This window comes from Branchiostoma floridae, chromosome 7, assembly GCF_000003815.2.
Source record: "Branchiostoma floridae strain S238N-H82 chromosome 7, Bfl_VNyyK, whole genome shotgun sequence".
NCBI classification, from domain to species: Eukaryota; Metazoa; Chordata; class Leptocardii; order Amphioxiformes; family Branchiostomatidae; genus Branchiostoma; species Branchiostoma floridae.
This window is the reverse complement of record NC_049985.1, coordinates 16525294-16541655: the sequence shown is the minus strand read 5'-3', so window position 1 is coordinate 16541655 and position 16362 is coordinate 16525294. Positions and strand designations below refer to the sequence as shown.

The window sequence follows — 16362 nt, the reverse complement described above, 5'->3', positions numbered from 1 at the left end:
AAAATGATAAAATTGTTTCCTTATACATTTGCTGTGGCCTATTCTCTTGTCGTCTTATCTTTTGTGTGAGGAATAGAAAGGGAAAGGATTTGTTTCTGGAAAAAGACGAGGCTATGATATTATTGGCAAGCATAGCCCTCGTGTAACTGTTCCATCACATCTCCGCATAACGTAGATGTATCGTCCAGCCTGAAGCGGCTTACACGCTCCCCCAAGCGGTACACTCAGGTATTGCATTCAGACTACAGTTGGTGTTATGACCGAGACAAACTAGCTATAGATTGACAAAGCTCATGGTCATCGTGGATTACACGTATGTAGATATTTATTTGTAGTTGTCGACGCATGGACTAGGTCCGGTAAGCATAGATGAGGACACCCCTCCCCATACTCACATAATAGAAAACTAACGCCATCAATACCTCCAGCCAAAACAATCATTCTCTTGTAAACCATGCATTTTGCACAGACGTTGACGTAACACAGAAACATAACCAACATGTCTGTTGCAAAGCAGACATGGCTAGAGTTATCATCCACCAGATAAGCATGTTCACTGAGTATATCGAGGTCCTCGATTTTCTCGCCATTAGGTCAGTGGCGCTGTGACTCGGCAAGGATTGTGATGCAAAGGCTTTGAGTGCAACTTTTAGTTTGCGATACTTCAGTGGCAACAACACAACCGAGTACAGACGTTCAGAACAAGCCATGGTACCTCAACACTATCGTAGGAGCAGAAAACACAGTTAATAGAAGTATGTACATGTGTACTCACGATTTGTGTTCTCCACTTCCCGCCATCTTTGTCAGTCATTCATAACCATGGTAACAATAGATCGAATCTGACGCTACATAACTTTGAAATGCCACCTAGCAATATTGATTAACATTGCAAGTATGGTATCAACTCACAGTTCTGCTGTCGTATGGAGAGAAAATTGTGATGTATGCATTACGTACAGGGTGATAATGTAAGCTTTGTTATTGACGGCGTTGCCAACATTGTAAGGCCTTGAAGATGTGGCCAGTTACATATTGTTGTCTCAAGAATGGTTCATGACACAAAATGTGTGAAGGTGACATTAAGTGTACTTCTGTTTTAGCCAATATTCTCTATGTCATTTTCTATCAGTTCCATTAAATCGAACAACAGTGAACAAATATATGAACATAGTCAAGTCAAGTCAAGTTTATTGCACAACGATTGCAACCGGTACAATGTGTGGCAATCAACGACATATACAGACAGATAAAAATGTCAAGAAGAATTATTTTATTGTACTGGGAATGGGATGACAAGGAAAGTCATATCATGATTATCATATAAGTGCCATTGATAACTGTTGAACCATCAGAACTATTGTTAACCAGTTGAGCACTACTGAGGGTAGCCCTGTCCAGGTTGAGGGTATCCAGGCCCTGGAGCGGGAGGATAGCCCGGTGCACCCGCGGGAGGATAGCCTGACCCCGGGGCGGGAGGATAGCCGGATCCCGGGGCCGGAGGGTAGCCGGACCCCGGGGCGGGAGGATAGCCGGCCCCAGGGGCAGGAGGGTAGCCGGCTCCCGGGGCAGAAGGATAGCCGGACCCCGGGGCAGGAGGATAGCCGGCTCCCGGCGCAGGAGGGTAACTGGCTCCCGGCGAAGAAGGGTATCCGGGACCGCCAGGCGGCGTTTGTCCCGGGTAGGATGTCGTGGGTTGTCCCTGGTAGGGTCCTGTATAGGGTGGAGGGGCTCCCGAACCAGCCTTGCCCTGGTTAAAGCCCTGAAAATGAGAGGAGAACAGTTAAAACACAAATCGTCAGTAATCTGTAATTGATGAAATGTAAAAAGGTTATTTCTGTTTCATCCTCACCGCTCCCATGGCCTGTGCCATGGCGTTAGCGCCCTGGACAGTCGCGCCCATCGCAGCCTTCATGGCGGCTCCCATCCCTGACATCATGCCGCCGAGATCCGCGCCCTGTGGGTGAAAAACCATACCATCAGGGAGTCTGTGGGACAGTTATAACGTTAACAGTAGGAGATGCATACTTAGTAATTTTATGCAGTTAGTTGTAAATTGCTAGTCCTCCAAATACCCAAGCTGTATTACCTAGTTACCTACTTGCATACCCAGTCACTGATGATGATGATACACAAACACCTCGTTGATCATTCAACAAAAAAACTGCGTTTCTGAATTTCACCAAAGAAAGAAGATTCGCTTCCTTTCCAGAAATATTTCATTTGTAACAAACGTTGAGGCCGCATCACCGTCGTAGGACACGATTTACAGTTTACTAGATACAATTTGAGACCGTACGATGATTCTAAGACAAAATTGTGACGGACTCTAAGGTACAAGTGACAACATACCGGTCCTAGGGCTGGTGAGCCGAAAGGCGCAGAGGGGCCTGTGATTGGTGGAGCGCCGGGGTACCCGCCAGGTGCACCTGCTGGACATCCTCCACCTGCACCCATGCCGCTGTACTGCAGAGTGGGAAGGAATCGATAGGAGTCACTTAACATCGGATGATAGTTTACCAGTAGAGCACAAACAATTTCCTTCCATGAATTATAGCTGTAAAACCACGTGTTATAACCACTTTTAGAGCAGAGCCGCGCCCGAGACCTGCCCGCAACATGTTCAATATACCTTGTCATTGGGAGGGCTTAAGCGGGGGGAGGTTTCCACTTTTGTGGGTGTTGCCTGTAACCTCATCCAATCATCTTGAAGAAAACATTTAGGCGATTCTCTGATTGGCTGACAGCTGTTTAGAGGCCGAGCTTGCGAAAGTGGAAACCTCAGCCCGGTTTAGTAGAGCCGCTCCAATGTAAATTGTATAGGCTGTGGGTGATGCTCTGCGTAGGAAAATGTGTATGACACAATTTTATATATAGTTCACCCTGTTTAGGATCTCCATGGCCTTCTTCTTGTCATTGCTGAAGTCGAACGCTTCCTGGATCTGGTGACCACCGGTAGTGACGTCATTAATGTTGCTGCAGGGGAACAAGGGTCATGACCATGATGACTGAATGATATTTGATGCAATCATTTTAGCAATATTCTCACAGCAGTGGCTGTAACACTAGTCCTATCACACTTTGTGTCACTTGTAACATCGTGTTGCAAGGGTTCAAAGGTTCGTGTCTTCTTTTTGTCAAAGAGATTGATGCATACAACAGAAAGTACATTGTATGGACAAGATTCTTGTTGGCTGCAATACCATGTAATGTCGCTTCATTTCTTATAACTGACTTTGTGGTCTCAATTTTCGAAATGTATGCATATTGGCCATGGCTTGCTTTCGTCCATATCGTTTTTACGCCGTTGTATTAGCTTTGGAGATTAAATGAATGTCAATATGATATCCTTTTTGTGGCATTATTTATGCCCCTTTTGACTGGAGGTCATATCTGTGTTGTTTATAATACTGCTGTTATACTATTACGAATAATGCATACTAGTAGACAGCGTGTGTTATACGTTTAACAACGTATAACGTTGGATACACGCACCCGATCCCTCGATCTCGGAAGTTAACCAACGCGACAGTCCGGTCAGTTCTTGGATGGGCGACCAACCAAGGACAAACGGATTGCTGTAGCCGGACCAAGCATGGTCATTCCACGAAACTGTTTTCCAGGAGGGACGTAAAACGGGGGTCCCGTGCTGCCTCGACCACGTTAATCAGTCTAATTACTAATTTTGGGCACCTGCCTATGGCACTGGCTGCCAATACACCAGATAAATTTAAGATAAAATTTGCGGAGAGAATGACACTAACCGAGCGATGATCTCCAACATCTTCAGCTTGTGGTTGGAGAATGAAGATGTCCCCAGTACCTGAGCTGCTTCTGCACATGTCATCGGGTACAGTCGCTATAGGTGTGCAGTAACGAAGAGCAGGGATATGGTATATAACATCGTCAACAAACTTCAACACAAAATGTCGTCGCTGTGATTTCTTCCAATATCATCTAAAGGATGAGGGGGGCGAGTTTATGTACAGCCTCAGCCTCCCCAAGATTTTGTAGGCAAACCAAATGCTGCCATTACAAACTGAGTCCAAAAGCTGCCATAATAAACTCTGAGTGAATATACTGTATTCGTAGATTAGTACACAGCTAACCCTTGGAAGACTACGCTGTGTGGATTCAATTACAAGAAACAAGGCTCGCGATTGGCAGAGAAATGATGGCTTATGTTCTGATTTACAATTAAATGATCTGTTCGTTATTTCCCTGTCACATAGCCGGGGAATCAATCAACTGGCGAGTCTGAGAGCTCTACATCATTTACTGTGATACGTCCGGTATTACGTAGCCTGGGTACCATACGTATTCTCCTAGGGGTAGCGAGTGTAAGGAGCCCCGGTAGAATACGGATGGTACCCAGGATAGGTATTACGTACAAATTATCTTTCAGGTGTCCGATTCGACCAATTTGATGGGGTAAATTTTCAGTTGAAAAATGCGCTCGATTTCTAGATTCAACGACCTTCTGACGATCGATATCAACAGATGTGTGTGACAGGGGCTGTGCTATACTATACATAACTCCATCGTAACTCAATTTATAGTTCTGCTCTGCAAAATATGTAATACTCACCCCCTGTATTGCCTGGAGCGCTTTGAGTTTGTCGCTGTCGTGTGGAAACGCAGTAAGAACACGAGCCACCTGAAACACAGAAAGAGATGCAAAATGACCAGTCAACAACGCCACCATGCGATAGCTAACTGAACCTCACGCACATGATTACAGTATGTATGTATTAAGTTTTACAACAGATCATCACAGGAAAAGAAATGATTATTCAAGTCTAGATTTAAGTATCAAATAAGAAAACTTTGTAGTATTCATACGTTTAAATGAAGCTTAGAACAATTCACTACAAGCACAGCTAACTAGGATCGTATGCTATGGTATTGCCCTACCATCGGGAACTATGCAAATATGAGTGACATTTGAGTTACATTTGCATAGATCCTTAGGAGTTAGTGAATTGATATGTTTAACCAGTTTTTCTAGTTAGCTGTGCTTTTTCTTCTTTCATTACTGCTGAGCCCCTGTAGCAGGGATTACTAGCAGTACTAGTGGGCATGGTGTTAGTAACAAGTGATACTAGTAATGACAAATAAACATAGGGAAAATAAAGGAAAACACTAACTTAAAGGAACTCAGACAAATGGTTTGTGGGTGCAAAGACAAGACAGTAAATATAATGGGTTTATGTTATCTACATATTATATACCAGGACGTGTTTGTATTGAATTGTTCTGCCAGTTCATTCTAGTAACGCTGAAGAAGAGTGATGGCCTACCTGATGACCGTTGAAATACCCCTGGGAGGAATTCAGTACCGACAGCTTGTCTTTAGAGAATGTTGCCTGAGATAGAAATAAAACATGATAACATCCGACAGGGATTGCGTAGTACAACTTTCTAAGGCACCAATGAAATGTATCAAGACTGCCGTTAGGAGAACAAAGTAGTAGGGCAGGTTCATTTGATCATTTCACCGAGAGGGGTTTGAAATAATATTTGTAATAAGTTTGAACTATTCTAAGCAAAAGAATATTTTAGTCACTGACGTTCTAAATTGTTCAAACAATTGAAAATGGAAGTTTGAACATGTTTGAACCTATCTATATATGTTGGAAACATTGGGAAATTAATGGTACAAATATCTCTTTATTTAGAACAATTTAGAAACATCTATGTGTTTTTGTCATTGTTGGAACAAGTGATCATATGTTCCAACAATTTGCGTCATTTTTTTACTCCATAAAAACTTTTATTACCCCCATACACCAAGCTGCTAAGCTGGGCCTTTTGTTTGGGTCTTGTATTTTTAGATTTTCTTTAGTAGACACTAGTGGCTCTTTTGTGAAAAGCTTTCAGCCAGACACAATTTCTTGTACTTGGCAGGGATGTGTGAATTGCCCTCTTCCCAGCCCGCTGACCCAGTTTCATCATTTTGTTTCACTGTTCGAACATGTGATCACATGTGATCACAAATGATGAACCTATGTTGAAACAGTTTAGAAACTAACAGAAATAATGGATTTGATGTTAGAAATGTTTCTAACATGTATGAACACTGTAGAAAATATTTAGAACATCACACAGATGTTAGAAATAGTTCTAAACAGTTACTTATCACATTTATTATGTTATAAAGATTTTCAAAACGTTGGAACAAAAGGCAAGAAAGACCCTCTTGGTAATGTGGAATCGACACTACGACATCCTCTGGAAACCCAAAACTTTTCCGCGCCGAATGTATTATGAAAGTTGCCAGGAAGGTTGAACAAATGACTACAGAGTATGGCAAATTTTCACTTCCTCCTTTAACTTTGGAATTTACTTTGGCAACGAATGACATCAGTATCCATTTTCCAATATTTTTTTTTTCAATTGACGGCAAATTGGGAAAATCAATTGCAACATGCACTATTGGTGTGCAAAAAAAAACCTGCACTTTAAATCCATATTATAATTTTGTGGGGATCTAATTTCGCAGTCTGAATGGGAAGGAGGTTTTCAAGGCGAATAACAATTTGAAGCAAAAAAATAACATTATATTCGCCGTGTTGTGAGATCGTTTACCGAGGCGAAGCAAGAGAAAACGCGAAAACTCAGACTCACCGCTAAGATGTTAAGATGTACAGTATATGTTTTCCAATGTGTAAACACTAACATCAGGTAGATTATTGTCCACAGTGTCAATTTGACCTCCCGTGACCTTATTGATCATGTAGACAGTACTTTGCACGTAGTGACAAGGGCAAAGATTCAAGGGTGATATGGAGAATTTAAAAAAGACGTAACATAAACCAAAGAGCTAGGTTTTCTAACCTCCTTGCATCGACGGTGTTTTCTTCAAATTTGTTGCAATATTTTGTCAATGAATGGTCATATTTAGCACCTTCGTCGAAATTTAGAAAGCACTTTTTTTTAAACAAGTGGAGTTATTTCAAATTCAGATTCCGCGGAAACCAATATCTATATATAACTTTTACATGAGCCGCCTTTGTAGTATCAGCGTTTGAATCTATTATGGTATGACTTCAATGATATCCAATGTTCATTTCCATGGGCTTTGGGGTATCTACGAATTCTTTTGATTTGATTTGATTTATTCGGCTGTACAGAGAGAAATACAGCCAGGTCTATCCAACTAGCCGGAGGATTAGAGTTTAGATGGCCGCGCATTTTAGGAAACTGTTTCAGGAAGTAAGAAATGCTGCTTTTGTCCAGAAAACGAAACGGGTAGTTATAGAAAGGGGAAGTGTTGCATGTGTTAACGTTTGCAATGCCAGTACGTGTCAGTATTGACAATGCTGTACAAAATGGATGGCAGATACACGTAAATATTTCAACTGAAAACAAACACATGGCATGTAGTTATTGTTCTGATGCTGTCACGCTACGGTGTAGAGACAGTCGGTATGTGACGCATTGGAAGCATGAAGTAAAGGATTAGTGTCTGGTAAACAGTGTTAGAATCCCAATCATGTCCTGTTTCCTTTGAACAATGGTTTGTTCCTCATCGTGTAAAGGAGCCTTCTGATACTGCCGGCACTCTTCTGCAAATGTAACTTCCCCTCTCTTTCCACACTTATTGTATAGTTCACATACATGCATATTGTATGATCTGCGTTAGCTCTGACGCTCATAAAACACCATATTTTTGACGGTACGGTAGATTGGTATGTCACGTAAGATAAGCCAACCTCAATCAACATTTAGCCACCGGGTTATATAAATCCACAAGAACGGTATGTATGAGAGATGCCCAGTGCAACCCCCGCCCCCAAAGTATGCACAGTTTAGATATACAGGAGTGCATTATCCCGGACCATTGGAAATCCCTTGAGACACATTTCTTGGGGTGCTGAGGAAATGTATGACCTGGGGTAATGATTAGTACGTATGATATATCACATGTGTACTTACATCTTCGAGCCGACATTCCAAGCTATGGAAGGTTGCAGGGTCCATGTTGGCAGGTGTTGATAATATGTCCTGTGACGACTCCCTCAGTCTACTTCCTGTATACTTCAGTCTATGACCTCACGGGTTCGGACGTTGCCCCGTGTAACCTTTAACCCGGGTAGGGAACTATTTGCTTGACAGAACAACTGTTTTCCTACGCAAAGTAGTATGGTTTTATGCTATCTAAGTTATGGCAATATGATTTTATGTAATCTAAGTTATGGCAGTATGATTTTATGTTATCTACGTTAATTCTGTTTTTTTTTCTTTTTTACAATCCTTATGTTTATGCTACTTAAGTAATTTGGTTTCATAGAACTTGATGTATGATTATGCTATTGAATTTAATTTGGTTTCGTTGAACTTTATGTATGACTTATGTTCGGGGTTCTCCCCCCAGGGGGCTTTGAAAAACGCCGTCAAGTGATATGCTTTCACAGTGGTTAAATAAAGAATAAACAAACAAACAAACAAGAGCCTCGTCTTTCGCCCATGCAAAATGCCTTGGGGAGGCTCTGCGAAACCAGGCTGAGGTTTCCACTTTTTAGGCTATCAACCAATCAGGGAATTACCTGAATGTTTTCTTTAGGTAAAGCCGATTCTCTGATTGGTTGATAGCTGGTTACAGGCCACGCCCACTACAACAGGAGTGGAAACCTCAGCCCGGTTTAGCAGAGCCTCCACAAGGCACTATATTACTGCAAATGCAGAAATGTTCGCGGTGGTTTTATGTTCGCGGTGGCCAGCAGTTCACCGCGAACTTAAAACCACCGCGAACATTTTTCCATTATAGTAAGAGACTACAAACTATGGCGCTACCGCGAACTTAAAACCACCGCGAAATCTCCATGCATTTCCTCGCTACCGCGAAAATAAATCCCCGCGAACTTTAATGCATTTACAGTATTAAGGCTGAATTAGAGAGAATAGATACGTAACTACTAAAATTGCCAAGTATACAAAGCCCACCTTATAGTTGACGCCCACTGCAGACGAACAAAAACAAAGAACGCCGCGTGTATTACCATGGAAATATCTTTAATCTGTTTCCCAAAATAGCACAAATTGATTTCAGATTCATCATAAAGGCTATCAAAGCACGAATCTTCGTACATTCAGGGTTTTAAATCTCTTGGATCTTACATTGACACAGGCACAAATAAAACTGCGTCCAAGCAAACTTCTACAACAATAATAGAGACACAAATACAAAAAAAGACTTTCTCTGTATAAGAATTACATCTAATATATCATTCCATCAAAAAATCCATTGATCATATGATCAAAGTAACATACTAAGTCCGAAGTACTGCACACGTAGACCATCAACAGCACATTGTCATTGAATAACTTAAGATGAAATTCCTTAACGTACCCTTCTATTATATTCACTGGATAAGAAAGCATGTGCATCAAACCCGGTAGAACAAAAATGGGATACGATAAGTACAAACATCAAGTTTCCACAAATAAAGCTAAGGGCACAGCCCGCCGTACGTGCAATTTGTCCGTACGTTTCTTGGGAGGCCACGTCCGTCACGTATTTATGAAAACGTTTAGTCTGTACAGAGCAGGCGCGTCACCCGTATTGGCGAATCCGCAGCCCGATGGCACACAAAGTTTTGCCTGCACGCAAAGTTCTACGGCGTGTCTGCGTGCTCCAAAATCCGTCGGATTCCCTACGAGTTCGTGCGTGCGGGGGCGGTACTTACCACTTTAACGGATCCCAAAAGATTGCCCACGTTTTGGCACGTAGACAGCACGTATTTGCACGTACAGCGGGTTGTGCCCTTAGCTTAAGTCATACAGATACCTGATGCCATCACGCAGTCAGCTAAAAGCTGACGGTACCATCACCGCACGGTATGGTCATTACGCCCCTTTCCATTTAAGGCTGCAACGCTAGTTCACATTTATCAACGGGGTGGTCTATATACAGAGGAAACATGAATGAATGGTCTTTATTCGCACGTTCTTACCCAAATGGGCTTAATACAACATATACACGAAACATTTAGTACGTAAAATCATTACCCAAGTTGAACGTAGCTGTCCTGAGGTATAAAAAAGTCTTTAGGGTTTGCAAGATTTCAAAAATATTATAGTTTGAAACCACCGTCCGTCGACTTGATATCCCTAAATACCCCGCCGCAGATAAAGGCGAACTAGTGTTAAACACTGAGTAAACAGTGATGCTGCTCAACGAACTGCAGTCTCTTAGACAAAATTCAAAACGAAATCTTTTACGTTTTGTGTTTCGTTGTCTTTTAAACCACACTTTTACATCTTGCCTCATATGTCAATCATGAAAGAAAGGTTACACAGATATACCTTAAACAGAAGAAAATTCCGTCAAACCTTTGTTCAGTTATTCTCCTTGAAAGAATGAAACAAATACTGCCCGAAATTACATCGCTTCTCTTAAGGGTCTTTGCGAATGATGAAATTCAAACTTCTTTTAAGGTTTTCCAGTACCTATAAAATATCTGTTAAACAATGGATGGTCAATAGATGTTTCAAACTTTTGGTCAAGACCTACAATATTCCCATGTCAATGACAGTCTCCGTCGGTAATTCTATACGACTTACATCTGTGACGTCATCAAGCTCTGTCAACTCTGGCGTTACGGAAGGAGACCTGCTTCTGCCGAAGTAGCGGGCCAGGATGGAGTTATTGCTTCTGCTGATGAAGGTTGGGCGCCGTACCCGCGTCCATCCGCACGAGCTGCTCACCGTTACCGATGCGGACGAACCAGGGCGGTCGCCATCTTGTTCAGCGCTCGTGACGTCATTACCCATGGCGCCCTGCGGTGTGTCGTCATTCAGAGCGTGTCGTGGGGACTGCTTTTCTGCCCGGGGTCTCTTCAGCTCGCTGTAGCTGGTGAAGTATTGGCCGGGTTCCGACCAGGCGGCGATGACTCTGCGGGGAAGCAGGATCGTCATGGTCTGGTTCTTGGCCGTCCACTCGCGCCAGACGCCTCCGCAGCGGCAACAGCAGTACAGGCACCCGATCACGTACAGCGCGCCGGAGCACAGCGACAGCACTGATATACCTGAGGCAGAAGAAAAGTTCGTTATTTGTTTGTTCTGCTATGCCCCTTGAACTAATCAAGAGCAAGCTCCTAGCCCAAACCTACACCACTTCTTTCTTCCATTCTTACTTTCTTACATATCAATCTTAATTGCATTTTTTCTAACTCATGCAAATGGGGTCCTCATTTGTATAATTAATGATCAATGATGTTCACCTGTACATGACTTCCAAATTCCAAAAGTAAGAAATTCCTGTCATTTACCACGAGATTAAAGCATTTTCTCATTACTCATAAGAATTAGGTACAACATAGGCAAAGGTAATCAAGCCTATTGTACTATTTTCTCAGTCATGCAAATGCTGCGATGATTTGCATAATTTCGTTTGATCATGTTGACCTTATAATGAACTTAGAAATATTGCAAGTATCGAACTCCCGCCACTTACCACTATGGCCTAATGGCACTTTCTCATCAATTATGCATATCGGATCCTATTTGCATTATTAGCATCTATTATAACTAGCTAAATAAGCATTATGACGATCTTGACCCATTCACTCATTTTCAAAGAAGGGCATTACACTAATTTTTTCATGCCTCATAGCATCACCAAAACACCCCTTCCAATCAAAATGATAACACCCATTTCCTTCATTATACACTTCTGCCTTAGCATGATGCATCCATGAGCAAATAAACACCGTGGCAGGCAAAACAGCAAACATAGGGCAAACCTGTGATCAACTGCACACATGTAGCATACAGCTGCTAACTAGGGCGCTTAGAGTGTCCCAGAAAACATCTGAGGTTCAATTGAAATATTCTTTTTCATATATTATATATTTTTATATCTATTTATATTTATATTCAATATTCTTTTTTTTATTTTTACATATAACTTACACTTTACACTGATAAATTTAAAGTACGTTTTGGCATAAGTGAATATCTTGAATTGCCCGATGCCACCTTGCACTAATCACCAAGCAGATCCTAGACCATCCTAAGGTGCCATAGAATAGTATCAAAGCTGGCCAAGGAGTATAGCCGGCCAAAGGGAGTCAGACGGACATTGGTAGCCAAACACACTCCTAGGCCGACTTCACTCCTCTGCCAGCTTCTGATACTATTTCATGCTACTGTAGGATCTGCTTGGAGATTAAGCTAATACAGCCTTCATGCAGCTCACGCGGCAAGCCACGAGCTCCTTTGAGGTAGCTCATGTGTTATTAACAGGCTGCCACTCCTTGCAATTAGGAGAATGTCAGGTCCCTTCCGCTAGCCCGACCGTCTGGCAGCGTAATTAGGGAGAGTTCAAAGAATACTCGTGCCATCTGCGCTACACATGCTTCAGAGTAAGACTAATATTTGAAAGGAGAGGCAGTTCTTCTTCGACAAGCAATCAGTCAATCAATTGGTCCATGAAAGATGATTACAATCATTGGTCGTTAGTCCATTTCATACTATTATATCTTTTCATTGCATAGGTATCGTAGACATATAGACGGCGCTGTAAGCCCCCCCCCCCCCCAACACACACAAACAGACGTTATATGAGTATAGCCCTTAGTTTGTACACACTATAATATTAAAAAAGTGGAGAGATAAATCTTACAACCCTAAACAGGCACATCTCCCTTAGTCTAACTATTTGACCGTTAGGGCACCATAGAATATCTGCAAACCACCAGTTTTCTCCATTTTTTTCGGGTTTTCTGTTTTTCTTGATATTTCAGTCGCATATCCATGCATTCTCTGCTAGCTATTTATCATCCACCAATCTTTCCCGTTGCCTGCCCCCAGACAAGACGCATATACACGGCGCTCTAAATCGCTTCAAACGGGCTAACTTTACGTAACCCTTTGAAGTTTCAACGCATGTTTTCATCTCATTCGTCGTATCCATATAGATATCCTCAGGAAATTTCCTGTGCTCTTTGAAATGTTAAAATAATAATGTGCCATAATTGCCATGATATATGAATCAAAGGAGGAAAAAAATGATTCCGGATGGCCTTTCAAGATGAGGATAACAAGCTTTAATTTGTACCCAAACAACTCCTTCTCTTCCATCCCAAACCCGCAGGCACTTCGTTATTTTCTACTAAGGATGTGTGGAAAGGAAATTCTTTGATCTTATTTTGCTTGCAAAGACTACAAAGTAACCAGCCGGAGGCTTTATAGCAGTAAACATGCATATACACGCTGCAGGAGTCAAATCAAGGACTTACACAATATTGGATAAAAGTGCCGTACCAATGTTCTCAGTTGGTGTGAAGGAAAGTTTGCGATGTAATAAGATTTCCAGGCGTTTCTGCAATGAACGCAAGCTTTATCCTCTCGTCTAAATTTGTTTCTCATCTCTGCTCGAATTGTATTGACAAATTTTATATAATTGACAGCTGTAGCAGGCACGCAACCATATTACATAATAGTACACAACGTCAACGCCTAGATGAAACGCGAATACTATTCTGAATCTAAAGATTTCCACTTATATTGACACTTGCAGTTACATGTAACTTTAACTTATGATGTATTGAGATGACCCAAAACATGGACTTTCGTACTTGCTGTGACCGGTCAGATTCTACAATCGTACAGACCCTTGTTGTGTCTATAGCTGGTGGCACACAGGGCAAAATGTTGCTGTTTCCGGAGCAGGGTATATTTTCAAAGTTACAGAGAGGGTTGCTAGACCTTCCTCTTCAAGACTCGAAATACATTTTGGGGTCAACTTGCAGTGTCACTTGCACCAAACGAAATTTACTTGCACAACCTTAAGTAGTGGATTATCAACCCTAGCCCATATCACCTCTTCTGAAAATTTACAGGTGTATATGTGATCAGGGTTATTTTTTTACCTTGAAAGGACAGGTAGCATCATTCTTGGTGCGTGTAAACTTTTTCTAATCTGGTGCAAGAATGGTCTGAGAATGCTTGCACCACACCAATTCTACAAGCAAAGACTTGCATATGCATGTGGTATTTCGAGCCCTGCTCGTTGGCGTGCCCAGGCACCTCCTCGAACTTAGGACCCCCATTTCATTTCTACTCATTTCATTTCAAGAAAAGTGTGCAGACCCAACCGAGATGCCCTACCCATGATTACCAGTTTGGAACCAGGAACAACTTAGGATATAGGAGAATTCTTGTATTGTACACAACCAGGTTAAACTTACTTGCTTACGTTTCGGTGTCTATCAGACACCTTCCTCAGAGCTTCTTACTGGAGTTCTGCTTCTCGCCGCTATATGAACGAGCGGGGATACAAACTTGACCAAGTTTGGGATAGTGTTCTCGCAGCAAAAGCGCCACCTTCATCGCCTATATATAGCGGCGATCGAGAAGCAGAACTCCAGTCAGAGGCTCTGAGGAAGGTGTCGGATAGACACCCAAACGTAAGCAAGTAAGTTCAACCCGGTCGTGTACAAGTATTCTCCTATAGCCTATATTCTACCAACCTGATGAAATTATTTCGGCAGGAACAACTTAGTTACTTACTCATGACTTTCCATGCCGGCACGTCTTGTTGTTTGATGTCTCGTCCCTTGGTGCTGACGTCAGAGCACAGGTACACTCCTGTCAGCGTGAAGAGCAGCAGCAGGACTGTGATGACGATGATGATCTTCAGGTACGTCACGTTCTCCGGGGACAGGTTAAACAGGACCCACTGACAGAACAAGATGGACGATCACCTATATGTTGTCTTTGTGTGCGAAGAATTTTGTTTTCAGTGTGTCTGGGTGTTTGTGGTGATTTTGAATTTGTCAATCATAGCGGCTAGAACCTCCTTCTGGGAATACTGCGGTTGGACAGGAGCTGAACTGTTATCACAGCAAAAGTCATACTTACGACAGTAACAGGAGTTCATAGATGGTAGAAGCTTGTGGTTTATAAAAAAATGACAGACATACCAGGTCACGTGGTCAATGGAAGAAACTACTTGTTTATGGGGAGGTATTGTATTTGGTCTTTGTGTGGTATAACTAGCTATAGTAGTTGTAAAAAAAATGGCAGACATACCAGGCCATGAGGTCAATGGAAGAATCTACTAATTCACGGGAAGGTATTATTTTTGGTTTGGTTGTGCTGTCGAAGTTAAATATTTTCTATATGCATCAGCAAAACCACTGCATAACCTCCGTGATATGACGTTGATGGGCTAGGCTTACTGTAACACATCCACCCACCTCCCTGAGTGGTTTCCATCTTCTCCTGGTCTTGAACTTGAACCTACATAGCTCACACCTGGAGGAGTTGGACTTGAGAAGCCACTCCTTCAGACAAGGCAGGTGAACAAACGCGCTCGTTCCGTTACATCGGCAGGGTCGGGCGAGAAATCCGGCTCGTCGACCTTCGAGACATATGCGGCATATTTCGGCATTTACCGAGGATGACGTAGATTCCGGCGAATATGGCCGAACGTAAGCGAAGTCCGACTGCAAAATGAAATACATGTAATTTCTTTGGTGGAAAGAATTTCGATTTTCATAATACTGAGGGTTTTTTTTTTCATTCTCAGCATCTCATCTTGCATACAAGTGGCTGCTGATACAATGTTACGGAATTCCCTCTTTCAACCTCCGTTGACGTTAAAGGCAAACTAAGCAATATTACAGCGTTAAAAGTGGAAATATTCTGGCTAAGGCAGTCTATTTAAGATTGAAAAGATTTACTGCCCAGAGACAAGTCGCACGAGGATATTCCATATTATTTGGAACCCCAAGATATTAGGTCTTGATCAGGAATCCACGTGCGACTTGTTTCTGCGCTGTTTGAATCGGTTCAATTTATGAAATAATGATGTAAATGTACCAAAATAGTGCATTAAATATCAATATTATACAGATGGCTTATCCAGATTATTTTCACTTTCAACGATATAACATTGCTTAGGTTGCTTCGAACCAAAATTCTATATTGCAAAATGTAGACATCTGTAGTTTGTTTTCGAAAGGGGTTACTGATGTATTACGTATGCCAATTGGTCATTGTTGAACGTATAACGTTACGTAGGTAATAGACCTATTCTTACCACGTCTGCCGTTTCCTTGATTCCATAAAATGCCGACATGCTGCTCCGTTTCTGCGATCCCTGCTGTCCCTCCACCACCCGTACATCAGTGGTATCTTCCGCGTCGTACATGACGTCACTTCCGCTTGGATTCTATTGTCAGCCAACCCGGTTGCTCAACCTGAATGGGTAACATGTAAATTACTGCATCGTGTGTCCAGTGTTCTGAGATGACAACACGTCGTCCTTGTTGTTCATCACACCTACTTGATTTTATTATGGATAACATCCGTGCACGCATCGATTTTCGCCTGTCTCCAAAAGAAATGTAG

General features: G+C 42.1%; 2 protein-coding genes across 2 annotated transcripts in view; both read right to left on the bottom strand.

Moving 5' to 3' along the window:
- Positions 1-1174: 1174 nt before the first annotated feature.
- On the bottom strand, positions 1175-8069 carry LOC118419596 (formin-2-like). The gene is made up of 8 exons (XM_035826047.1): positions 7939-8069; positions 5301-5366; positions 4589-4657; positions 3765-3859; positions 2883-2976; positions 2353-2466; positions 1853-1957; positions 1175-1762 (listed from the first exon to the last, which is right to left on the bottom strand). The coding sequence occupies exons 1-8, from the start codon at positions 7981-7983 to the stop codon at positions 1379-1381; spliced, it is 972 nt and encodes a 323-aa protein (XP_035681940.1). The 5' UTR covers positions 7984-8069; the 3' UTR covers positions 1175-1378.
- Positions 8070-9001: 932 nt separating this feature from the next.
- LOC118420299 (E3 ubiquitin-protein ligase MARCHF8-like) overlaps positions 9002-16362 on the bottom strand; it is a 17248-nt gene continuing 9887 nt past the window's right edge. Inside the window, exons 2-5 of the mRNA XM_035827035.1 lie at positions 16052-16211; positions 15207-15455; positions 14518-14686; positions 9002-11030 (exon numbers count right to left, since the gene is read on the bottom strand). Of these exons, the coding sequence (XP_035682928.1) occupies positions 10513-11030; positions 14518-14686; positions 15207-15455; positions 16052-16162 (1047 nt within the window). The 5' untranslated portion in view covers positions 16163-16211 and the 3' untranslated portion in view covers positions 9002-10512. The remainder of the gene's footprint in view (positions 11031-14517; positions 14687-15206; positions 15456-16051; positions 16212-16362) is intronic.

Bases quoted from the DNA above. Each gene is read 5' to 3' on its own strand.
- LOC118419596 (XM_035826047.1), bottom strand. From the start codon at position 7,983: ATGGACCCTGCAACCTTCCATAGCTTGGAATGTCGGCTCGAAGAT. The intron at 2,977-3,764 runs GTTAGTGTCATT...GTTCCCCTGCAG, and splicing joins ATGTTGGAGATCATCGCTCG to CAACATTAATGACGTCACTA. The intron at 1,958-2,352 runs GTATGTTGTCAC...TTTCACCCACAG, and splicing joins GCTCACCAGCCCTAGGACCG to GGCGCGGATCTCGGCGGCAT.